Raw genomic sequence first — 26349 nt, 5'->3', positions numbered from 1 at the left:
TTCCGGGATATCGCCACCATCTTGTTTTTCTGTATCAACTGGCTCTGCTTAATGATGACCAGCGACATCCTCTGCTGGTTGGCAGCCAAACTACAAAACTAAAAGAAGATCCAAGTGAACATTAGAACTAATTTAATCTAATAAACCATTAAACAACAATTAGTTGTAAATCAATTAATTATTTGCATCTCTAGTGCAAACTGAACCCACTTCCACTCACTCATGTCATGATTTTTCTCTGTGTGTGTGTGTTCTTCAGACATCTGGGCTCCCAGCTGTGTGAGCTGGAGAAGCTGATCGATAAGATGATGGTGGAGGATTTTAGCATGTACGCCCGCAGCGACCTGAACCGCAACCTAAAGGAGGAAACGCAGGTGTTGGAGAAGGTTTGTTTCAAAAGCCTCTCTTCTTCCTGTTTTTTATTTAAATGAAATTTAAATAAAAAGAAACTTTCAGAGAGTCATAGCAGCTTCTGCATACAAGAACTTTTTAGTTTCCACACGTTTCTGTCTAGACTAGTGCTCGTTTTTTTCTCAAATTTTGTAGCACTTTCTATTTTTATTTTCTTCTGTTCTGCGGCAAAGAGAATAGATTTCAGGTTGATTGAACCGGACTGATTCTTCAGAATCTGCTTTGCAAGAAAAAACTAGTTCAGTTTGTTGTTTTGTTTTTTGGGGATTTTTTTTTCCCACTATTCAGTTATTTTAATTTATAAAAGCAATTTATGCTGTAAACTTTTGGATTTTGTTTGAATAGGCCGAGTTTTATATTTTTGGAGTTGATTCTATGTTTAATGGATGCTGTGCTCATCACAGGTCCATAAACCAAATGCTGACTCTCAAAAGGTGGGACACACACACACACACCACTGACGATCCGATTCAGCCAATGCATAAAATCCCATCTACTGCTGAAATCAGGCTCAGATACCAGATTGTGAATCAGGGCTCAAACCTGCATGAAGATAATTTTTTGTTTGCTTTTTAGATGGAGATCTAGATTTCCTGATTGTTGATGTTTAAACGTGTTCAGTCTGTTTGACATGATTGCTTCCTGTTTTAATTACTACTGATCTTTTTCCTTGGCATGTAAAACAAATCTGACGTATAATCAATGTGAAATGGAAATGTTTCTTCAGCTCAGGTTGTGTGGACTCAGCTTCTGCTGCTGCTTCTGTGTTTAAAGGGGCGTCTGGAGTCGCTGGTGTTCGGTCTGCTGCGGCAGAGGAAGCTGGACTTCCTGGATATTTACAGCGACGAGATGATCACAGCTGCCAAGGCCATCGTCTCTCAGGTACAGAGTGTCAGTTTGTTGCAGCCTGTGCATCATAGAGCGACGTGTTGAGATTTCTCTTTTGTTTATTGGATCTGTTTGTTTTTGCAGTGTGTGGCAGAACGTGTTGTTCACATAGAAGAAATCGACACCGAAGTTATCTTTAAGTAAGTTCCCTGATCTATCTGTGAAACCTCGGTTTGTTTAAGGTGTTTAAACACAGATCGATCCTGATCTTGATTATTTTTATTTTTCATTTTCTGTTAAGTCCTTAACTTATCCACCCAAACGAATGCTTTAACTGACTCTAACAGGAAATAAAGACCACACAACTGGAACCAAAATTTAGTTTTTATACTTACTAATAGAACCAACATTTAGTTTTATCAGAACAAAAACCAGAGAAACCCCTACTGGTTTATAAATTATGGACTCCTGGGAACCAATATGTGGTTTTATATTTTCACCTTTTTGTCTTTCTTTTGGTTTTGTTGTTTGTATTTCCTTCTAATTTATACAATCACTCTGAACTGCTTTGTTGCTGAAAATATGCTATACAAATAAAATTACCTTATATAAATTATGTATTAATGACTAAGGTTGAGCGATATTTTGTGCTACCGTCATAACGATAATAAGAACTATTATTTTATAGGTAACTAATGGCTGTGACTGCATGAAAGCAATTATAGCCCCACAAACAAATAATACTCTTGTAAAATATTCCCACTAATAAAGCGTTTTTTTTTTTGTTTGTTTTTTTTAGACACCAGTCACATGAAAATTTGATCTATATCATTAAACTGCACATAGAACCTGTTTTTAGTCAGGTTTTCAAATTTGTAGATGCATGAAAGAGTGGAGAAAATAGTCAAATTAATCAGTTTTTGGATGTTTTTAAACTTCATTAATTGGAATTTATAACAGTTATAAATCAAAATTCTTAAGAAATTTATCATGATAAATTACATAAATTCCCACTCCTGTAAATGACATTTGAACAATGAAGATTGACTTTTATAGAGCTGCTGTCTAAGCTATTGGTGGATGTTTTTAAAAATAACTACAGCTAGAGAGTAACATAATAACCAGTAAAACTCCTAGGTTACAGATTAAAAAAAATAACAACTCTGTCTTTGACCTGCATGCAAAATGCTTTGAGTGGCAGAAAACTGACACTGTATAGCACTTTGGCAGTGAAGCTGGTCAGAATAAAGATTCACAAATTTAAAGTTAACATATCATACTTTTAAACCCTTTCTTTTCACATTTGGATCCTTCAGTTGTGGTTTTGTAAAGTGGGACTGTAACACTTTGTCTGGATTCGTCGTTTTTGTAGCCACAGGCGCCAAAAATAATAGATATCAATGCTGCATCAAGAGAGACTAACTTCAAATTTTCTGCAGTAATAGACTCCAAATGTACAACAAAATGTATTTATCCTTTCCACTTCCAAATTGAGCTACTTTTTGTTTTTCTGTGGCATAAAAAAACAATTGTTTGTGAATTTAATGATGAAATATGAAAAGGATCACATGAATATTGTAAGAATTTCCAAACTTCCTGTTTGTTTAAGGCTAGCTGACCAGATGCGTCTGATGACATTCCCTCAGTGGTTTGAGCTTCTGGAAAACATCTTTGAGACTTTCCTTCTCTTCCTGCAGAGAATCAAGGTGAGGTTTATTACCCGTCTCAGATAATTAACGAGATGTTTGGGTCAATACACTGACATGCAAAGTCTTATTTTCTTCCTCTTTCCTAGGATACCTTAAATGTGATCAGGAATGTAGTTCTTCAGGTTCTGTCTTCAAACCATAAGAATCGACTCCTGGCAGAAACCAGTTCAGCGCCGGTGGGGCAGGATATCTCCCAGGAGAAACTGGCCCTGCAGGGGGAAGCTGAGCTGGCTTATCTCACCCATGAGGGTCTGTTCATCAGTGATGCGTTGAATGAAGCCCAGCAGCAGCGGCAGCAGGAGTCGGGGGCAACGGGTCAGGATCAGCACTCCGCAGCGGGCTCAAGGTTCCAGCAGAACCGGACTGAAACTGCTGCAGAAGGCGACTCTTCCTCTGGGATCTCTGAGATTTCTGCAGGCAGAGAACACAGCTTCATGTAAGTTTCCCAGTGTCAGCATTTTATTTTTTGTAATTAAGTTTCTTACAAAAAGTCTTAACATTTTAAATTCCTAAAAAATTTAAGTTAGCCCTAAATTTAATTACAGTTCTCAAATTTTGCTGTGGCAGAACCAGAAATGTTTTTTCTTAACTTATTTTTTCCCTAATTAGGCCCGAGCAGCAAAGCGCTGCGAAGGCCTATTGTATCTGTACTGTTTATTAGGCCCGAGCAGCAAAGCGCTGCGAAGGCCTATTGTATCTGTACTGTTTATTATTATTATTCTTCCCACCTCTTCGTGTGCCTTTTTGGGGGCTTTATCATATTCAAAAACTCACCAAACTTGGCGGTCGCAACTAGAAAAATTAAAAATTTTGAATTTTAAGGTTGTTGCAAAAATCGCAAAAAAAATTGCTCAACGGCGGCAACTAGCAATTTTCTGTTAACACAATGGTATGAACGTACTTCATCGTAGAGACATGAAATTTGGCACACTTGTAGAGCTCACCAAAAGACTCAGAACTTACATTTAATGTTATTAGCCAACTATCACAGGAAGTCAGCCATTTTGTCTTGAACGTCCATTTTTTTCCTCGATTTTGACGTTTACAGCCTTCGTATTTGATCGAACTCCTCCTAGGGATTTCGATTGATCGACTTCAAACTCGGTCAGTCTGATCATAAGGCATGTTTGATTTAAAGTTATCAAATTGGTGAGTTTTGGAGCATGTTGAAGGGGGGTTAGCAGGGGTCAAAGTTCACCTACTCGCCATGAAACACGAAACTCTTATATTTCCTATATAAAAACACATAGAGGGACCAAACTTTCAGTGATTGATCGTCATCGGGTGCCCTACAATACCCTATGGTCAAATGATGACATCACTTAGGCCACGCCCCCTGAGAACAGGAAGTGTCATGTTTTACTGTGAACGGTCGCTATCTTAGCCCTTTGACCTAATCAACATGAAACTGTGTCCAGAGACAGAAGACATGTTGGTGTGTTGTGGATTCCAACCCCGACCGGCTGCGATGAAGCAGGTGGGCGTGGCGGCGTTGCGAACGCCGTCGAATTTCGTTTGGCTCTGAATTCCACAATTTCGGGCCCAGCTGCTCCAAACTCACTAGGATGGATCCTTATCCACCCACCGACAGGAATTCATAACAAAATTTGGTGGGCGTGGCCTAATTTATCTATTGCGCCCCCTAGAGTATTTTAAATGAACAGCCCCAAGCCATGCTTTAACCTAGAATTACGAAACTTGGTACATATGTGTATCTTGTCAGGACGTACAAAAAAGTCTCTTAGAGCCATGGTCGAAACCCAACAGGAAGTCGGCCATTTTGTGTTGAAGGTCCATTTTGGACCTCGAGTTTGACGTTTACAGCCTTCGTATTTGATCGAACTCCTCCTAGGGATTTCGATTGATCGGCTTCAAACTCGGTCAGTCTGATCATAAGGCATGTTTGATTTAAAGTTATCAAATTGGTGACTGTATGAGCTTGCTGAAGGGGGGTTACCAGGGGTCAAAGTTCACCTACTCGCCATGAAACACCAAACTCTTATATATCCTGCACAGAAACTCACAGAGACACCAAACTTTCAGTGATTGGTCGTCATCGGGTGTCCTAAAATACCCTGTGGTGAAATGATGACATCACTTAGGCCACGCCCCCTGAGAACAGGAAGTGTCATGTTTTACTGTGAACGGTCGCTATCTTAGCCCTTTGACCTAATCAACATGAAACTGTGTCCAGAGACAGAAGATATGTTGGTGTGTTGTGGATCCAAGCCCTGACCAGCTGCGATGAAGCAGCTGGGTGTGGCGGCGTGGCGAAGTGACCTGTAACGCCGATGCCATACGTTTGCTTCTAGATTCCACATGTTTCGACCGAGCTGCACCAAACTTGGCCTGACTCATCCTGGTGTCATGCCTGACAATGCTATGTCATCATATTATGACGTCATCTAAGCCCCGCCCCCTCAGAATGAATTAGAGAGATCTTCTGTGTAATTACATAATAAACAGTCCATGTTCGTTGTTTGTAGGGCAATGCTGCCCTCTGCTGCCCACTGAAATAGTTTCATTATTTCAGTAATTCGACACCAGAGGGCAGCATTGCCCTACGGAATGACAGTTCAATGTTGTAATGGAGGAAAAAATTAAATAATTTGTAATTCTAACACAAAAACTCACAGAGACACCAAACGTTCAGTGATTGATCATAATCGAGTGTCCAATAATATCCAATGGTCAAATGATGACATCACTTAGGCCACGCCCCCTGAGAACAGGAAGTGTCATGTTTTACTGTGAACGGTCGCTATCTTAGCCCTTTGACCTAATCAACATGAAACTGTGTCCAGAGACCGAAGACATGTTGGTGTGTTGTGGATCCAAGCCCTGACCGGCTGCGATGAAGCAGCTGGGTGTGGCGGCGTGGCGAAGTGACCTGTAACGCCGATGCCATACGTTTGCTTCTAGATTCCACATGTTTCGACCGAGCTGCACCAAACTTGGCTTGAGTGATGCTGGTGTGATGTCTGAAAATTCTATGTCATCAGATTATGACGTCATCTAAGCCCCGCCCCCTCGGAACCGGAAGTGCCGTTTTTTTCCTTGGAAAGCTCTGTTTATGGCTCTCTTGACCTAATCAAGGTGATTCTGTGTTGGATGACAGATAGGAAGTTGGTCTCGCTTGCTTTAAAGTGCCAAGAGTTTTCAATGGCGGCAACGCCGTTCGTATACGTTTGCCTCTACATTCCACATATTTTGACCGAGCTGCATCAAACTTGGCCTGAGTGATCCTGGAGGCTTGCCCGTCGATCCTACGTCATCACATTATGACGTCATCTAAGCCCCGCCCCCTCGGAACCGGAAGTGCCGTTTTTTTCCTTGGAAAGCTCCGTTTATGGCTCTCTTGACCTAATCAAGATGATTCGGATGATGAGCTCTGTCATTGCTCGCTGCGGGCTGAACCGTGTGGGCGTGGCCAAATGGCGAATATCAGTCCCTCGCCATATTCATACGTTTGGCTCTAATTCAAGCATGGATCATCCGATTGGCTCCAAACTGGATATGTATGACCTTTGTTCACCTCTAAAGAGCCCAACGGGATTGAGATGTAATTTGGCTCCACTGCGCCCCCTAAGTTAATACATCGGCTGTATCTCCTCGACGCATCGACCGATCTGCACCAGATTTTTTGACAGTCGTCGGGGAGCGCCGCCGAACGCATTCACGCGTGTCGCCCGGTGGACGGGCGTGGAAAATGCGCGACAGCTTCTGCGGCGGCTAGCGGGCGGCGGTGCTGGAAACTGCGGCAGAGCTTCTGCGGTGGGGAGCGGGCTGCGGCTCTGGAAATCGTGCGAGAGCTTCTGCGGTGGCTGGAACCCCCGCGGTGGCCAATAGGCCGGAGCGGCGCTTGCTGCGAGGGCCGCCCGAGGCTGCTTGCAGCTTTAATTATTATTACGATTCTTCCCACCTCTTCGTGTGCCTTTTTGGGGGCTTTATCATATTCAAAAACTCACCAAACTTGGCGGTCGCAACTAGAAAATTTAAAAATTTTGAATTTTAAGGTTGTCGCAAAAATCGCAAAAAAAATTGCTGAACGGCAGCAACTAGCAATTTTCTGTTGACACAATGGTATGAACGTATTTCATCGTAGAGACATGAAATTTGGTACGCTTGTAGAGCTCCCCAAAAGACTCAGAACTTACATTTAATGTTATTAGCCAACTATCACAGGAAGTCGGCCATTTTGTCTTGAACGTCCATTTTTTACCTCGATTTTGACGTTTACAGCCTTCGTATTTGATCGAACTCCTCCTAGGGATTTCGATTGATCGACTTCAAACTCGGTCAGTCTGATCATAAGGCATGTTTGATTTAAAGTTATCAAATTGGTGAGTTTTGGAGCATGTTGAAGGGGGGTTAGCAGGGGTCAAAGTTCACCTACTCGCCATGAAACACGAAACTCTTATATTTCCTATATAAAAACACATAGAGGGACCAAACTTTCATTGATTGATCGGCATCGGGTGCCCTACAATACCCTATGGTGAAATGATGACATCACTTAGGCCACGCCCCCTGAGAACAGGAAGTGTCATGTTTTACTGTGAACGGTCGCTATCTTAGCCCTTTGACCTAATCAACATGAAACTGTGTCCAGAGACAGAAGACATGTTGGTGTGTTGAGCATTCCAACCCTGACCGGCTTTGACATAGCAGGTGGGCGTGGCGGCGTGGCGAAGTGACCTGTAACGCCGTTGCCATACGTTTGGCTCTGAATTCCACAATTTCGGGCCCAGCTGCTCCAAACTCACTAGGATGGATCCTTATCCACCCACCGACAGGAATTCATAACAAAATTTGGTGGGCGTGGCCTAATTTCTCTATAGCGACCCCTAGAGTATTTTAAATGAACAGCCCCAAGCCATGCTTTAACCTAGAATTACGAAACTTGGTACACATGTGTATCTTGTCAGGACGTACAAAAAAGTCTCTTAGAGCCATGGTCGAAACCCAACAGGAAGTCGGCCATTTTGTATTGAAGGTCCATTTTGGACCTCGACTTTGACGTTTACAGCCTTTGCATTTGATCGAACTCCTCCTAGGGATTTCGATTGATCGGCTTCAAACTCGGTCAGTCTGATCATAAGGCATGTCTGATTTAAAGTTATCAAATTGGTGACTGTCTGAGATTGCTGAAGGGGGGTTACCAGGGGTCAAAGTTCACCTACTCGCCATGAAACACGAAACTCTTATATATCCTGCACAGAAACTCACAGAGACACCAAACTTTCAGTTATTGATCATCAATAGGTGTCCTAAAATACCCTGTGGTGAAATGATGACATCACTTAGGCCACGCCCCCTGAGAACAGGAAATGTCATGTTTTACTGTGAACGGTCGCTATCTTAGCCCTTTGACCTCATCAACATGAAACTGTGTCCAGAGACAGAAGACATGTTGGTGTGTTGTGGATTCAAGCCCTGACCGGCTGCGATGAAGCAGCTGGGTGCGGCGGCGTGGCGAAGTGACCTGTAACGCCGATGCCATACGTTTGCTTCTAGATTCCACATGTTTCGATCGAGCTGCACCAAACTTGGCTTGAGTGCTGCTGGTGTGATACCTGAAAATTCTATGTCATCAGATTATGACGTCATCTAAGCCCCGCCCCCTCAGAACAGGAAGTGCTATTTTTTTCCTTGGAAACTTTCATCTATGGCTCTCTTGACCTAATCAAGGTGATTCTGTGTTGGATGACAGATAGGAAGTTGGTCTCGCTTGCTTTAAAGTGCCAAGAGTTTTCAACGGCGGCAACGCCGTTCGTATACGTTTGCCTCTACATTCCACATATTTTGACCGAGCTGCATCAAACTTGGCCTGAGTGATCCTGGAGGCTTGCCCGTCGATCCTACGTCATCAGATTATGACGTCATCTAAGCCCCGCCCCCTCAGAACAGGAAGTGCTATTTTTTTCCTTGGAAACTTTCATCTATGGCTCTCTTGACCTAATCAAGGTGATTCTGTGTTGGATGACAGATAGGAAGTTGGTCTCGCTTGCTTTAAAGTGCCAAGAGTTTTCAATGGCGGCAACGCCGTTCGTATACGTTTGCCTCTACATTCCACATATTTTGACCGAGCTGCATCAAACTTGGCCTGAGTGATCCTGGAGGCTTGCCCGTCGATCCTACGTCATCACATTGTGACGTCATCTATGCCCCGCCCCCTCGGAACCGGAAGTGCCGTTTTTTTCCTTGGAAAGCTCCGTTTATGGCTCTCTTGACCTAATCAAGATGATTCGGATGATGAGCTCTGTCATTGCTCGCTGCTGGCTGAACCGCGTGGGCATGGCCAAATGGCGAATATCAGTCCCTCGCCATATTCATACGTTTGGCTCTAATTCAAGCATGGATCATCCGATTGGCTCCAAACTGGATATGTATGACCTTTGTTCACCTCTAAAGAGCCCAACAAGGTTGAAATGTAATTTGACTCCACTGCGCCCCCTAAGTTAATACATCGGCCGTGTCTCCTCGACGCATCGACCGATCTGCGCCAGATTTTTCGACAGTCGTCGGGCAGCGCCGCCGAACGCATTCACGCGTGTCGCCCGGTGGACGGGCGGGGAAAATGCGCGACAGCTTCTGCGGCGGCTGGCGGGCGGCGGTGCTGGAAACTGCGGCGGAGCTTCCGCGGTGGGGAGCGGGCCGCGGCTCCGGAAAACGCGTGAGAGCTTCTGCGGTGGCCGGAACCCCCGCGGTGGCCAATAGGCCGGAGCGGCGCTTGCTGCGAGGGCCGCCCGAGGCTGCTTGCAGCTTTAATTAGGCCCGAGCAGCAAAGCGCTGCGAAGGCCTATTGTATCTGTACTGTTTATTAGGCCCGAGCAGCAAAGCGCTGCGAAGGCCTATTGTTTCTGTACTGTTTCTTATTATTATTATTACGATTCTGCCCCCCCAAAGAGGCGCCTTTTTGGGGGCTTTATCATATTCAAAAACTCACCAAACTTGGCGGTGGCGACTAGAAAATTTAAAAATTTTGAATTTTAAGGTTGTCGCAAAAATCGCAACAAAAATTGCTGAACGGCGGCAACTAGCAATTTTCTGTTGACACAATGGTATGAACGTACTTCATCGTAGAGACATGAAATTTGGTACACTTGTAGAGCTCACCAAAAGACTCAGAACTTACATTTAATGTTATAAGCCAACTATCACAGGAAGTCGGCCATTTTGTATTGAACGTCCATTTTTTTCCTCGATTTTGACGTTTACAGCCTTCGTATTTGATCGAACTCCTCCTAGGGATTTCGATTGATCGACTTCAAACTCGGTCAGTCTGATCATAAGGCATGTTTGATTTAAAGTTATCAAATTGGTGAGTTTTGGAGTATGTTGAAGGGGGGTTAGCAGGGGTCAAAGTTCACCTACTCGCCATGAAACACGAAACTCTTATATTTCCTATAAAAAAACACATAGAGGGACCAAACTTTCAGTGATTGATCGGCATCGGATGTCCTAAAATACCCTGTGGTGAAATGATGACATCACTTAAGCCACGCCCCCTGAGAACAGGAAGTGTCATGTTTTACTGTGAGCGGTCGCTCTCTTAGCCCTTTGACCTAATCAACATGAAACTGTGTCCAGACACAGAAGACATGTTGGTGTGTTGAGGATTCCAACCCTGACCGGCTTTGAGATAGCAGCTGGGCGCGGCGGCGTGGCGAAGTGACCTGTAACGCCGATGCCATACGTTTGCTTCTAGATTCCACATGTTTCGACCGAGCTGCACCAAACTTGGCTTGAGTGATGCTGGTGTGATACCTGAAAATTCTATGTCATCAGATTATGACGTCATCAAAGCCCCGCCCCCTCAGAACAGGAAGTGCTATTTTTTTCCTTGGAAACTTTCATCTATGGCTCTCTTGACCTAATCAAGGTGATTCTGTGTTGGATGACAGATAGGAAGTTGGTCTCGCTTGCTTTAAAGTGCCAAGAGTTTTCAATGGCGGCAACGCCGTTCGTATACGTTTGCCTCTACATTCCACATATTTTGACCGAGCTGCATCAAACTTGGCCTGAGTGATCCTGGAGGCTTGCCCGTCAATCCTACGTCATCACAATATGACGTCATCTAAGCCCCGCCCCCTCGGAACCGGAAGTGCCGTTTTTTTCCTTGGAAAGCTCTGTTTATGGCTCTCTTGACCTAATCAAGGTGATTCTGTGTTGGATGACAGATAGGAAGTTGGTCTCGCTTGCTTTAAAGTGCCAAGAGTTTTCAATGGCGGCAACGCCGTTCGTATACGTTTGCCTCTACATTCCACATATTTTGACCGAGCTGCATCAAACTTGGCCTGGGTGATCCTGGAGGCTTGCCCGTCGATCCTACGTCATCACATTGTGACGTCATCTAAGCCCCGCCCCCTCGGAACCGGAAGTGCTATTTTTTTCCTTGGAAAGCTCTGTTTATGGCTCTTTTGACCTAATCAAGGTAATTCGGATGATGAGCTCTGTCAATGCTCGCTTCTGGCTGAACCGTGTGGGCGTGGCCAAACGGCGAACATCAGTCCCTCGCCATATGCATACGTTTGGCTCTTATTCACGCATAGATCATCCGATTGGCGCCAAACTGGATATGTATGACCTTTGTTCTGCTCTAAAGAGCCCAACGGGTTTGAGATGTAATTTGGGGAAAATGCGCGACAGCTTCTGCAGCGGCTAGCGGGCGGCAGTGCTGGAAACTGCGGCAGAGCTTCTGCGGTGGGGAGCGGGCTGCGGCTCTGGAAAACGCGCGAGAGCTTCTGCGGTGGCCGGAACCCCCGCGGTGGCCAATAGGCCGGAGCGGCGCTTGCTGCGAGGGCCGCCCGAGGCTGCTTGCAGCTTTAATTATTATTACGATTCTTCCCACCTCTTCGTGTGCCTTTTTGGGGGCTTTATCATATTCAAAAACTCACCAAACTTGGCGGTCGCAACTAGAAAATTTAAAAATTTTGAATTTTAAGGTTGTCGCAAAAATCGCAAAAAAAATTGCTGAACGGCGGCAACTAGCAATTTTCTGTTGACACAATGGTATGAACGTATTTCATCGTAGAGACATGAAATTTGGTACGCTTGTAGAGCTCCCCAAAAGACTCAGAACTTACATTTAATGTTATTAGCCAACTATCACAGGAAGTCGGCCATTTTGTCTTGAACGTCCATTTTTTACCTCGATTTTGACGTTTACAGCCTTCGTATTTGATCGAACTCCTCCTAGGGATTTCGATTGATCGACTTCAAACTTGGTCAGTCTGATCATAAGGCATGTTTGATTTAAAGTTATCAAATTGGTGAGTTTTGGAGTATGTTGAAGGGGGGTTAGCAGGGGTCAAAGTTCACCTACTCGCCATGAAACACGAAACTCTTATATTTCCTATATAAAAACACATAGAGGGACCAAACTTTCATTGATTGATCGTCATCGGGTGTCCTAAAATACCCTGTGGTGAAATTATTTTTTTAAGTAGGCCACGCCCCCTGAGAACAGGAAGTGTCATGTTTTACTGTGAACGGTCGCTATCTTAGCCCTTTGACCTAATCAACATGAAACTGTGTCCAGAGACAGAAGACATGTTGGTGTGTTGTGGATTCCAACCCCGACCGGCTTTGACATAGCAGGTGGGCGTGGCGGCGTGGCGAAGTGACCTGTAACGCCGTTGCCATACGTTTGGCTCTGAATTCCACAATTTCGGGCCCAGCTGCTCCAAACTCACTAGGATGGATCCTTATCCACCCACCGACAGGAATTCATAACAAAATTTGGTGGGCGTGGCCTAATTTCTCTATAGCGACCCCTAGAGTATTTTAAATGAACAGCCCTAAGCCATGCTTTAACCTAGAATTACGAAACTTGGTACACATGTGTATCTTGTCAGGACGTACAAAAAAGTCTCTTAGAGCCATGGTCGAAACCCAACAGGAAGTCGGCCATTTTGTATTGAAGGTCCATTTTGGACCTCGACTTTGATGTTTACAGCCTTTGCATTTGATCGAACTCCTCCTAGGGATTTCGATTGATCGGCTTCAAACTCGGTCAGTCTGATCATAAGGCATGTTTGATTTAAAGTTATCAAATTGGTGACTGTCTGAGATTGCTGAAGGGGGGTTACCAGGGGTCAAAGTTCACCTACTCACCATGAAACACGAAACTCTTATATATCCTGCACAGAAACTCACAGAGACACCAAACTTTCAGTTATTGATCATCAATAGGTGTCCTAAAATACCCTGTGGTGAAATGATGACATCACTTAGGCCACGCCCCCTGAGAACAGGAAATGTCATGTTTTACTGTGAACGGTCGCTATCTTAGCCCTTTGACCTCATCAACATGAAACTGTGTCCAGAGACAGAAGACATGTTGGTGTGTTGTGGATTCAAGCCCTGACCGGCTGCGATGAAGCAGCTGGGTGCGGCGGCATGGCGAAGTGACCTGTAACGCCGATGCCATACGTTTGCTTCTAGATTCCACATGTTTCGACCGAGCTGCACCAAACTTGGCTTGAGTGATGCTGGTGTGATACCTGAAAATTCTATGTCATCAGATTATGACGTCATCTAAGCCCCGCCCCCTCAGAACAGGAAGTGCTATTTTTTTCCTTGGAAACTTTCATCTATGGCTCTCTTGACCTAATCAAGGTGATTCTGTGTTGGATGACAGATAGGAAGTTGGTCTCGCTTGCTTTAAAGTGCCAAGAGTTTTCAATGGCGGCAACGCCGTTCGTATACGTTTGCCTCTACATTCCACATATTTTGACCGAGCTGCATCAAACTTGGCCTGAGTGATCCTGGAGGCTTGCCCGTCAATCCTACATCATCACATTATGACGTCATCTAAGCCCCGCCCCCTCGGAACCGGAAGTGCCGTTTTTTTCCTTGGAAAGCTCTGTTTATGGCTCTCTTGAACTAATCAAGGTGATTCTGTGTTGGATGACAGATAGGAAGTTGGTCTCGCTTGCTTTAAAGTGCCAAGAGTTTTCAATGGCGGCAACGCCGTTCGTATACGTTTGCTTCTACATTCCACATATTTTGACCGAGCTGCATCAAACTTGGCCTGAGTGATCCTGGAGGCTTGCCCGTCGATCCTACGTCATCACATTATGACGTCATCTAAGCCCCGCCCCCTCGGAACCGGAAGTGCCGTTTTTTTCCTTGGAAAGCTCCGTTTATGGCTCTCTTGACCTAATCAAGATGATTCGGATGATGAGCTCTGTCATTGCTCGCTGCTGGCTGAACCGTGTGGGCGTGGCCAAATGGCGAATATCAGTCCCTCGCCATATTCATACGTTTGGCTCTAATTCAAGCATGGATCATCCGATTGGCTCCAAACTGGATATGTATGACCTTTGTTCACCTCTAAAGAGCCCAACGGGATTGAGATGTAATTTGGCTCCACTGCGCCCCCTAAGTTAATACATCGGCTGTATCTCCTCGACGCATCGACCGATCTGCACCAGATTTTTTGACAGTCGTCGGGGAGCACCGCCGAACGCATTCACGCGTGTCGCCCGGTGGAGGGGCGTGGAAAATGCGCGACAGCTTCTGCGGCGGCTGGCGGGCGGCGGTGCTGGAAACTGCGGCAGAGCTTCTGCGGTGGGGAGTTGGCTGCGGCTCTGGAAATCGTGCGAGAGCTTCTGCGGTGGCTGGAACCCCCGCGGTGGCCAATAGGCCGGAGCGGCGCTTGCTGCGAGGGCCGCCCGAGGCTGCTTGCAGCTTTAATTTTATTTATTTTTTCCCAATATAAAGGGGGTGATTTATTAGGCCCGAGCAGCAAAGCGCTGCGAAGGCCTATTGTATCTGTACTGTTTCTTATTATTACGATTCTGCCCCCCTAAAGAGGAGCCTTTTTGGGGGCTTTATCATATTCAAAAACTCACCAAACTTGGCGGTCGCAACTAGAAAATTTAAAAATTTTGAATTTTAAGGTTGTCGCAAAAATCGCAAAAAAAATTGCTCAACGGCGGCAACTAGCAATTTTCTGTTGACACAATGGTATGAACGTACTTCATCGTAGAGACATGAAATTTGGTACACTTGTAGAGCTCACCAAAAGACTCAGAACTTACATTTAATGTTATAAGCCAACTATCACAGAAAGTCGGCCATTTTGTATTGAACGTCCATTTTTTACCTCGATTTTGACGTTTACAGCCTTCGTATTTGATCGAACTCCTCCTAGGGATTTCGATTGATCGGCTTCAAACTCGGTCAGTCTGATCATAAGGCATGTTTGATTTAAAGTTATCAAATTGGTGAGTTTTGGAGCATGTTGAAGGGGGGTTAGCAGGGGTCAAAGTTCACCTACTCGCCATGAAACACGAAACTCTTATATTTCCTATACAAAAACACATAGAGGTATCAAACTTTCAGTGATTGATCGTCATCGGGTGTCCTAAAATACCCTGTGGTGAAATGATGATATCACTTAGGCCACGCCCCCTGAGAACAGGAAGTGTCATGTTTTACTGTGAACGGTCGCTATCTTAGCCCTTTGACCTAATCAACATGAAACTGTGTCCAGAGACAGAAGACATGTTGGTGTGTTGTGGATTCCAACCCCGACCGGCTGCGATGAAGCAGGTGGGCGTGGCGGCGTTGCGAACGCCATCGAATTTCGTTTGGCTCTGAATTCCACAGTTTCGGGGTGAGCTGCTCCAAACTCACTAGGATGGATCCTTATCCATCCCCGAACAGGAATCCATAGCGATATTTGGTGGGCGTGGCCTAATTTTTCTATAGCGACCCCTAGAGTATTTTAAATGAACAGCCCCAGGCCATGCTTTATCCTAGAATTATGAAACTTGGTACATATGTGTATCTTGTCAGGACGTACAAAAAAGTCTATTAGAGCCATGGTCGAAACCCAACAGGAAGTCGGCCATTTTGTATTGAAGGTCCCTTGTGGACCTCGATTTTGACGTTTACAGCCTTTGCATTTGATCGAACTCCTCCTAGGGATTTCGATTGATCGGCTTCAAACTCGGTCAGTCTGATCATAAGGCATGTCTGATTTAAAGTTATCAAATTGGTGACTGTATGAGCTTGCTGAAGGGGGGTTACCAGGGGTCAAAGTTCACCTACTCGCCATGAAACACGAAACTCTTATATTTCCTATACAAAAACACATAGAGGGACCAAACGTTCAGTTATTGATCGTCATCGGGTGTCCTACAATACCCTGTGGTGACATTTTTTTTTTTCGTAGGCCACGCCCCCTGAGAACAGGAAGTGTCATGTTTTACTGTGAACGGTCGCTATCTTAGCCCTTTGACCTAATCAACATGAAACTGTGTCCAGAGACAGAAGACATGTTGGTGTGTTGTGGATCCAAGCCCTGACCAGCTGCGATGAAGCAGCTGGGTGTGGCGGCGTGGCGAAGTGACCTGTAACGCCGATGCCATACGTTTGCTTCTAGATTCCACAAGTTTCGACCGAGCTGCACCAAACTTGGCTTGAGTGGTGCTGGTGTGATGCCTGAAAATTCTATGTCATCAGATTATGACGTCATCTAAGCCCCGCCCCCTCAGAACAGGAAGTGCTATTTTTTTCCTTGGAAACTTTCATCTATGGCTCTCTTGACCTAATCAAGGTGATTCTGTGTTGGATGACAGATAGGAAGTTGGTCTCGCTTGCTTTAAAGTGCCAAGAGTTTTCAATGGCGGCAACGCCGTTCGTATACGTTTGCCTCTACATTCCACATATTTTGACCGAGCTGCATCAAACTTGGCCTGAGTGATCCTGGAGGCTTGCCCGTCAATCCTACGTCATCACATTATGACGTCATCTAAGCCCCGCCCCCTCGGAACCGGAAGTGCCATTTTTTTCCTTGGAAAGCTCTGTTTATGGCTCTCTTGACCTAATCAAGATGATTCGGATGATAAGCTCTGTCAATGCTCGCTGCTGGCTGAACCGTGTGGGCGTGGCCAAATGGCGAACATCAGTCCCTCGCCATATGCATACGTTTGGCTCTAAATCACACATGGATCATCCGATTGGCGCCAAACTGGATATGTATGACCTTTGTTCACCTCTAAAGAGCCCGACGAGGTTGAAATGTAGTTTGACTCCACTGAGCCCCCTAAGTTAATACATGGGCCGTGTCTCCTCGACCCATCAACCGATCTGCACCAGATTTATCGACAGTCGTCGGGGAGCGCCGCCGAACGCATTCACGCGTGTCGCCAGGCGGACGGGCGGGGAAAATGCGCGACAGCTTCTGCGGCGGCTGGCGGGCGGCTGTGCTGGAAACTGCGGCGGAGCTTCCGCGGCGGGGACCGGGCTGCGGCTCTGGAAACCGCGCAAGAGCTTCTGCGGTGGCCGGAACCCCCGCGGTGGCCAATAGGCCGGAGCGGCGCTTGCTGCGAGGGCCGCCCGAGGCTGCTTGCAGCTTTAATTATTATTATTATTTGTATTTTTGGACATTTGTTTTTTTCCTAAAATGACTTGGGGCATTATTTTAGGAAGGTGAGCATATTTAGTTTTCAGTCAGTGGTATGCAGACATCTTCACTGCGGCTACCGCTAACTAGCTGCTAATCCATCATTGCTAGCTAGCTGGCTTTTTTTGAGTTTTGTAGTAAGTAGTTGCATTTACTTAAGTAAGTTTGGCAACAAGCACAGGGCACTTACCATTTATTTACTTGAGTAAAACTCCTGCATACTGTGAGTATCTTCACTGAATAAAGAATAAACTTGTTTTAATCAAAAATTCACCAGACACTAACACACACCTGCAGTTTTTGTTAGTTTCATAGGTTTTATTTTGAAAAACTGATTGGAAAATGGTTTCATCCTGAATTGTTTTTCTTTTTATATGAATTTTCATCTTGGTCTTTAAATTACCAAAATTTTCACTTGCTTTTATATTTTGGTCCATCATTTGTTTTGATCATTAGTTACTCTGGTATAAGTAGAAATACGTTTTTACTATTGAGTAATTTCTTGGACGGCTACTTTTTGAGTAAAAATATGTTGAAGTTGTTCTACTTACTTGATTATGTTTTTTTTTTTTTTTGCTGCTTTGCCCACTTATGACCACGCAAATTTATTACCAGTTGGCTAGACAATATTCATTTTTGACACTTTCTCACTTCTGTTGCCAAACTTTATGAAGCTACTTGCATTTTGTTAAAAAAAAGAGAAACTTTTAACCTTGGTGCTACAGGGTTTGAGTGTAGAACGTCATCATGGAGTGAGAGAAGCACAAAGCTACAAACAGACCCCAGAAAATTCACAATATCTGCTGTACTTGATTGTAATACACCAGAATCTCCCAACCGCCCCTTATGGTTGAAATTCGTTATAAGTTCAGGTGGAAATGGCCGCATAAGGCTCCTCAGGAAAGCTATAAACTGTGAATCTGCTTGTGTTCAGCTCCGGTGAGAACCCGATGCCCAGTGACATGGAGCTGAACCGCGTCATCAACAACCTGCAGGAGCTGCTGTACGTAGCTTCTGACGTTAGCCACGACCGCTGCGTCAAAGTCCTGACGGCCAGAGCCAAGGTAGCGTGAGATCGGTGTTTTCAGAGGAAAAAGATCCGGGCTTTAGGGTTTCTGTTCGGTTTCATGAAACGTTCCTCCCGACAGGACGGGTCCCTGGAGCGGCTGAGCTCGGCGGAGTTCGTGTCGCTGTCTCAGGCGGTGGAGACCTTCGTCAGGGATACGGAGGATCTGTGCGGCAGGCGCAGCGTCTCCCTGAGGGGGGCGCTGCAGAGCCAGGCCAACCGCTTTGTCAACCGATTCCACGAAGAACGGAAGACAAAACTCAGGTAAATCTGCTTTTTCCCCCTTCTGCTTTATTAAATAGATTTTATTATTTTACTGCTGCATCTTTTAATTGATTTTATGCACTTTGTGTGGCGCCCTTAAATGTCAAGAAAGGTACCTATAATTACAAAATGTGTAATTCTAAAATCAACAAATCCATTACTAAATCAGTGAAAAAATCTGTTTTTACCTTTTTGTTCCCCCTTTCAGCTTCACTTTTTTTTAATATGGTATTTTTAAGATGTAAAATTTTTCAAGTGAGTTTATCCAAAGGAAATATTTTCTTTGGTTTAACCAGTCTGATCAGTTTGTTTTTATTGACAGCACTGGTTGTTATCTTTACTTTGTGTGCTGCATGAATAATAATAAAAACAAATCCAGTTTTTCCTCACTGTTACTGTCCAAAACACTACTTTCCAAGTTTGGACAAATATGAAAAAAGGGAAAAGTGTGAAAAATACGTGTGTTTGTATTTATTAATTTTCTCATATTTATCTAAAAGTTCAATCCATTTGTCAATTTATCTGCTTTTCCATCCATTTATCCAATATATCCAACCATTTTTAGTTTTATTCTTTCCTTTTTAATATCTAACAAATTAGAAACACCTGACACATATTCATATTAAAGTTGGGCTATTTTAAAAAATTGGCAAAAAAAAAAGCGTCTTCAGTCAGAGGCTTCTTCAAATTCATTGTATTGCAGACTGCTACAGGAGATCTTTCTTGCTCACAGCCATAACCGTCCACAATACTCTTTAATTAAGCGAGTTACATTTAATTCCCCTTTGTGACCAATAAAATGTTTTGAATTTGAAAAAAGGACTAAGAACTGTAGAAGTATTTTACATGTAACGCTGTTCTTTCACAGTGTTGAATTTGACTGAATGCTTCCAGCACTAGGCAGGTTTTCTGAAGGTTTGTTTTTATTGTTTCTGCGCAGCCTCCTCCTGGATAACGAGCGCTGGAAGCAAGCAGACGTTCCAGCAGAGTTTCAGGATCTGGTCAACTCCATCGCTGACGGCAAAATATCTCTACCGGAGCGCAAAGTGTCAGGTCGGCCCAAACACCAGTTTATTCTTTACCGTCTTGTCACAGTTGTTGCATTCATCAGTCATAATGACATGCTTTCTGTAATATTCCCCGTTCAGTGAGACACTAATAGTATAGAAATGTTAAAAACGATTTATCCAACAGGCGCAGAGGACAGAAAACCTGCAGACTTTCTGCTCGTTGACGGCCAGAAATACGCTGTTGTCGGGTAAGTTTCCTCACAATGGAAACCTTTAATGTGGTTTAGCAATGTTGGAGACCAACTTGAACTCAATTCTTTTGTATAAATGAATTTAATCTAGGGCTATCAACGTTAACACACAGTCTAAAAAGTTTAACGCGTTAGTGTTATATAACGAAATTAATCGCTTTCTCCTTCCACTGAAACACAACCAGTTCATAGTAAACATTTCAAAATACGTTTGAAATAAAATTACATCTTTTAATGAAAATGAAAACCTAGAAAACTGAAATCTTTGGTTTGAGACATTAAAATATTTTCTTGAATATTTTTTGAAGTTTGCTTAATGACGTAGTGGCTATAGTGGGATTAATCTGATTACACTTTTTTATCCATCGACAGCCGTAACACATGAACTGAATGCAGCAACCAGAGCAGGTTTGTTTTGAAAATCTCCTTCCTGTTTGTTCAGAACCGTTTTGCTGCTGATCCGGATCTTTCTGGAATACTGTCAGTGTGTGAATGACATCCCATCCATCACCACAGACATGCTGACGCGTCTGTCAGACCTGTTCAAGGTGAGCAGGGACGTCCCAACCCAGTTCATCAGAACAGAGTCGCCATGACGACTGTTCAGTGGGAAGCTAACGGATAATGTCAGAGATGTCTCAAAAACAAAGAAGTATCAGGACTGTAGATGCAAATGTGTGGAATATGTTTTTTAGCTTCTGTTTTTGTGAAATTGACACTTTGAAAGTCAAGATTAATCAAAAATCTTGAGGTTTACTTCCTGTTTTCTTCCTGTTGCAGCACTTTAACTCCCGCAGCTGCCAGCTGGTTCTAGGAGCAGGAGCGCTGCAGGTCGTCGGCCTCAAGACCATCACTACAAAAAACCTGGGTATGCACCAACACTGAACCCGTCATTTTTACTTGGTTTTGTTTGATTCTGAATGGCATTGCTGTGTGTGTGTGTGTGTGTGTGTGTAGCATTAGCATCCCGCTGCTTGCAGCTGGTGGTTTACTACATTCCCATCATCAGAGCACATTTTGAGACCAAGCTACAGCCTAAACAGTTTAGTGTTCTCAGACACTTTGACCACATCATGAAGGTAACTAAAAAAATCATTTTGAATTTATATCCAGATACCTGGTATGATCTCTGGAGGTTGTTTTTTGTTTCGCAGGACTACAACGATCACATCGCAGAAATCTCTGCTAAGCTGGTGGCCATCATGGACAGTCTGTTTGAGAAGTTTTTATCAAAGGTAACATCAGAAACTCTTTCTGTATAACTCTCACATGACCAAATGATTAGCTGGTCATCTCACTCCTTCGCTGTTTCATCCTTCGGCCATCTTGGTTTTTTCTCTGGTTCTGAAAGCGACCAGGCTACCAGTGGTACTTTTATACCAATCACGTTGGTTTGTACCAGCCTTGGGAACATTTTGCTCCAGTTTTGCTGACTGATTAGTTCAAGTTGAGATATATTGGAAAAAATCATTTAGGTTAAGTTCACGCAGCAGGCAAATGTGACTTTTTCACCGCAGTCTGAACAACCCAATTCTGAACTTTTCACCCCCCAAAAATCAGATTTTTGCCTCTTCCATATGTAGTACTAAATCAGATACGAATCTGATTGTTTTCAAAGTGTCTGCAGTCTCAACGATGATTCCAAATGTCATCCAACTTTTACGTCATTCTTGAAAAGTGTGTAAATAATGAATGAAATTTATTAGTTTGAGTCGCTGAAGCGCATCACATCACAATCACACCATTGTTAGCTCCAACTAAACATCCAAACAGACTTCTGTGCTTTCTTTTTATTAGCTTCCTTCGTCTTGGTATGATTGTTTGATGATAGTGTCGGTTCCCATTGCTGAATAAACTTTGAATTCGATCCAGAAATGTCTCCGTTCATTATTACTTCTGTAAACGGTCCGCTGTTGTGTGGCGTCAGCATTCCTCGTTTGCACATATGAGTTGCTTTGGAGTTGCAAACCATTTACACAGAAGTCTGATTGCGTCATTCAGTAGTTGGAATGACTGTAGAAAAAGAAAATCCAATTTCTGTAATAAAAAAAAGAATCTGAATTGAGCATCAAGACCTGCTGTGAGCTCTGCCTTGGTGATTCAGACGGCGTTATTCTAAAAATCCCATGTTTCCTGCTCAGTAAATGCACCATGCTCAAATGCTGCCATGCCAGAGGGGAGACAACACTCCTCGGTGCTGAACTGAAGCAGACTCTGTGGTGTGTGGGGTAGGAACGTTCTAGAAAGGAAACTTTATTTTTTTTACACAGAGATGTCGGCTGTTCCTCCAGGCACCTAAGGGGGGATGTACAGGAAACTGAATGTATTAGTAAAGGTTCTCTGAGTTCCCCTTTTCTTCTGTTGGAAACATTTTGTCCATAAAGTTATGTTGTTTTTTTAAATCTGGAAACTGTCAAAATTAAATGATTATAAGTAGTAGTGTTTTGTTTTTGTTACCTCCTTAGCGACATTTGCACTGCAGCACCTTAAAACAAAATCCCAAATCAATCGAGATCATATGTGGAGGATTTTATCAGATATAGTATGTGGCCTTGTTGCTGGTTCTGCTGGGTGTGAAGTCCAGATTGATCTGCAGCAGCTGAGTGAGTTACGTGCTCTGATGTTGTTTTTCCCTCAGTATGAAGTGAAAGCCCCGATGCCGTCGGCCTGCTTCAGAAACATCTGTAAACAGATGGCCAAGATGCATGAAGCCATCTTTGATCTGCTGCCTGAAGAACAGACTCAGGTGAGGTTCTGGGTTAAAGGTCACCTTCCAGTAATCTAAAAAGTTTTATTTAAAAAAAAAAAAAGAAAAGTTGAGCTGGAATGGAAACGTGTTTTTCTGCACAGATGCTGTTTCTAAGGATCAATGCTTGCTTTAAAATGCACCTTAAGAGGCAGTTGGCTCGACTCGGGGTCAGTAATGATGGAGGACCGCAGCATGGGTAACACACACACACACACCCCTACACACACACGCCTACACACCCACACAAGTCACTTACTACCTCTTACTAATAATAATCTTAGTCTTAGTTGTGATTTCATACATTCTTTTAAACTCAAATTTGAAACATAAGCAGCATTGAACAGTTCGTATTGCTCAACAACGTCGTCTTCAGAGATTTACGTCAATGTTAATAGAATAAAACTTTCTGCAACAAAAACCAGAATCCCAAAGTTGAAAGTACTCTGTTGGGCCAAATAGTTTTTCCAACTTAAAATACAAAATCATTTTTTGTTTTAATCTGCACAACGACTTGGGGCATTATTTTAGGAAGGTGAGCATATTTAGTTTTCAGTCAGTGGTATGCAGACATCTTCACTGCGTTCTGACTGAAGGTGGCTGCGGCTACCGCTAACTAGCTGCTAATCCATCATTGCTAGCTAGCTGGCTTTTTTTTAGTTGGGTAGTTAAGTAGTTGCATTTACTTAAGTAAGTTTGGCAACAAGCACAGGCCACTTACCATTTATTTACTTGAGTAAAACTCCTGCATACTGAGTATCTTCACTGAATAAAGAATAAATTTGTTTTAATCAAAAATTCACCAGACACTAACACACACCTGCAGTTTTTGTTAGTTCCATAGGTTTTATTTTGAAAAAGTGATTGGAAAATGGTTTCGTCCTGAATTGTTTTTCTTTTTATATGAATTTTCATTTTGATCTTTAAATTACCAAAATTCTTTTAAACTCTTTTAAATTCTTTTTCTTTTAAACTCAAATTTGAAACATAAGCAGCATTGAACAGTTCGTATTGCTCAACAACGTCGTCTTCAGAGATTTACGTCAATGTTAATAGAATAAAACTTTTTGCAACAAAAACCAGAATCCCAAAGTTGAAAGTACTCTGTTGGGCCAAATAGTTTTTCCAACTTAAAATACAAAATCATTTTTTGTTTTAATCTGCACAACGATAAATTAAACATAGAATATTTTAATGAAACAGAGAGGCACTTTTTCGTCTTGATAAAAGGCAATTTCTTAACTTTTCCTGTAACTTTTTTTTTAGTTTATTTGATTTCGTTCTACAAAATCTTTGAGTTGATTCCCAGCAACAAAAATGAGAACTTTCTTCAAAAAACCTTCCATTAACACATTTAATCGAATTAATGTGCTCTAGTTTTCTTGTTTGTTTGTTTTGGGGTTTTTTTGGTAAAAAGATGCCGGATATTTAGAGCCATATTTACTTTGCCTAACACTGCTGCACCATAAGGACAAAATTGCAACATAAAATACTGTTCTGTAATCAAAAATGGCACATTTCAGTCCAACGTACGTTGAACTGAGTAGAAATATTTTTATAAAATGTACAAAAATGTGCTTGTGTGTTTCTGCATTGGAAGACATCAGACTGTTTACAATATGTGAAAAATGAAACTATGCGAACAGGGACATTTAGATGCTGGAGAAAAATGTTATTTAAAATGAGTAAAACTGGCCAAATACCAGCAGAAATGTTTTTAAGTAAGCAAACTCCTGCTTGAATAAGCTTGTTTTTTGTTAGTTTTTTTTTAATTAGGAGAATAAAGTCATCATGTTATAAGGATAAAGTGGTAGTTTCATAAAAATTCCAACTTAAAAAAATGGTTGTACTTTGGCTTAAGTTTTACAGGTAATACTTAATTGAATACTTAATTTTTAAACACATCAGAATTAAATTATCAGTAGCAGGATTTTCAAACAATTGTGTAAACAACAGAGTCTATTTTGGAGAAGAAACAACAGAAACTGATCTGCTTGCATCAGATCCTGATGACTTTATCAAAGTTTTTTTTCACATTAAATCAACTTTTTGTCTGTAATTTCAAGATGTTTTTTCTAGCAGAGCTGCATATTTATTCTGCTTATATCACTTTATTCTCACAATTAAACAAAAATGATGATCCTGTATACGCCATCGTACAAGTCACAGGATAATAAAAGCTACTTTTTTAAAATATTTTCTGTCATTTGTAATTATTAAAATAATGAAACACTTGCAATAAGTTTCCTGATATGAGTTATTTAGTATAAACTGTGTCTGCAGGCTGGTGGTGGTGGATGTGGCCTTCTACACGGAGAACATCCTGGCTCTGAAGAGCCTGGAGCGACTCGACCTGAACATGGCCGAGATCTGGGAGCAGAAGAGGTGATGGAGTCTGGACGTCCAGATCAGACGATACCCTAACGCCCAGAAACGACGGGTGATCCTGGCCAAAAGTGGCCATCTGAGACGAGGGGTGGAGGAGGCCCCGCAGGGACCAAAAAACACTAATATAGGAGAAGAGGAGCAGCGGCAGCGAGCTGGAACGTTGACTGCTACAGAGACTAAAGAAAACGCACACAGTCTCCTTTAAGCTATTGCCACCTCATCCCACTGTGTGCAATTCAACACAAACGCTAGTAAATTATTGGAGTTGCTTAGTGGGAAGAAGGAAAACAAATGGTGGGGTAATTTATTTTTCTGACTTCTTGCAAACATTCGTAACTGGGACAAACTTTTTTTCCTTCAGCTGGCTGCAATGTTTAAAGGGTTTTTCTTACTTTTATACTATTAACAAAACAGCTTTTTGGGACTTGTTGTGGGGAAATCGTGATCCTGAAGAATCTAAAGCATCCCGACTGTGAAGGCATCTCAAACCTCAGCTTCATCCTGTCGTTACCAAAGTCAAATTGTTACTAACGTGGGGATTCTGCTGTTTAACCAATCATGCATCACATCTTCTTTAGCTGGTTGCTACTCAGGCTTTTCTTCTTCTTTTTCTTACCCACTGTCGATCATCAGAGAATCCCATACACACTCGCTGTTTTGTAATTATCAGAGCATGATGATGATGATGATGAAGAGGAGAGCAGAGACCAGCTTGTAGCTTTTCACTGGCAGATTATGAAACGGCTGGATTGAGTTAAAATCCCTACAGGTTACGGTTCAGTGCGTTTAGTTCTGTTCAGGAGCGTTTCCCCACTTCAGCTGCCTCTGTTCAATCATAATTTAGGGGGAAATCGGGGTGCTACGTTCTCCTACGAAGGAAAACCGATAAAATCCTAATTAACATCAGATGTGAATCAGTGATAGTTTGAAGTCGGTGAACTGGAAACTTCTCGAGCACATCTGTCTCCTGTACGACACTCAAAGCATGAACGCTCATCACTGTTTGCATCAGAAGTGCCTCCTTTTGATCTGCTGTAAGACGACACATCTGAGCTCTTCGATACTGTGTGCCTACCATACCACTGTGTCTGTGCAAAGGAAAGAGAAAGAGAGTCTGGAAGCATGTATGAGAGTCCAAAAGATGTTGATTTCTTCAGTCCTGCTGTGAATAAAATGGGATGGTGGACTGCATTGTGTTCTGTTTTCTGCCGTCAGTCAGATTTTGTTTCAAATAGGGAGTTTATTCAACACTTC

The 26349-nt window shown here is 43.0% G+C and overlaps 1 protein-coding gene across 2 annotated transcripts in view; it reads left to right on the top strand.

The window, feature by feature from the left end:
* The window catches only part of vps54 (VPS54 subunit of GARP complex), a 51861-nt gene extending 25575 nt beyond the window's left edge, over positions 1-26286 (top strand). Inside the window, exons 8-24 of one of the 2 annotated variants that reach the window (XM_032562399.1) lie at positions 260-386; positions 816-845; positions 1186-1293; positions 1384-1439; positions 2849-2945; positions 3035-3384; positions 18305-18434; positions 18519-18700; positions 19641-19753; positions 19895-19958; positions 20404-20509; positions 20742-20829; positions 20919-21040; positions 21116-21196; positions 22600-22707; positions 22812-22906; positions 24991-26286. In XM_032562399.1, the coding sequence (XP_032418290.1) occupies positions 260-386; positions 816-845; positions 1186-1293; positions 1384-1439; positions 2849-2945; positions 3035-3384; positions 18305-18434; positions 18519-18700; positions 19641-19753; positions 19895-19958; positions 20404-20509; positions 20742-20829; positions 20919-21040; positions 21116-21196; positions 22600-22707; positions 22812-22906; positions 24991-25096 (1963 nt within the window). In that variant the 3' untranslated portion in view covers positions 25097-26286. The remainder of the gene's footprint in view (positions 1-259; positions 387-815; positions 846-1185; positions 1294-1383; positions 1440-2848; positions 2946-3034; positions 3385-18304; positions 18435-18518; positions 18701-19640; positions 19754-19894; positions 19959-20403; positions 20510-20741; positions 20830-20918; positions 21041-21115; positions 21197-22599; positions 22708-22811; positions 22907-24990) is intronic. The other variant, XM_032562400.1, reaches the window with a different exon arrangement.
* Positions 26287-26349: the final 63 nt, after the last annotated feature.

This window comes from Xiphophorus hellerii, chromosome 5 (genome assembly GCF_003331165.1).
Source record: "Xiphophorus hellerii strain 12219 chromosome 5, Xiphophorus_hellerii-4.1, whole genome shotgun sequence".
Classification (NCBI taxonomy): Eukaryota; Metazoa; Chordata; class Actinopteri; order Cyprinodontiformes; family Poeciliidae; genus Xiphophorus; species Xiphophorus hellerii.
The sequence above is the reverse complement of the archived record's forward strand: the minus strand, read 5'-3'. Positions and strand labels throughout refer to the sequence as shown.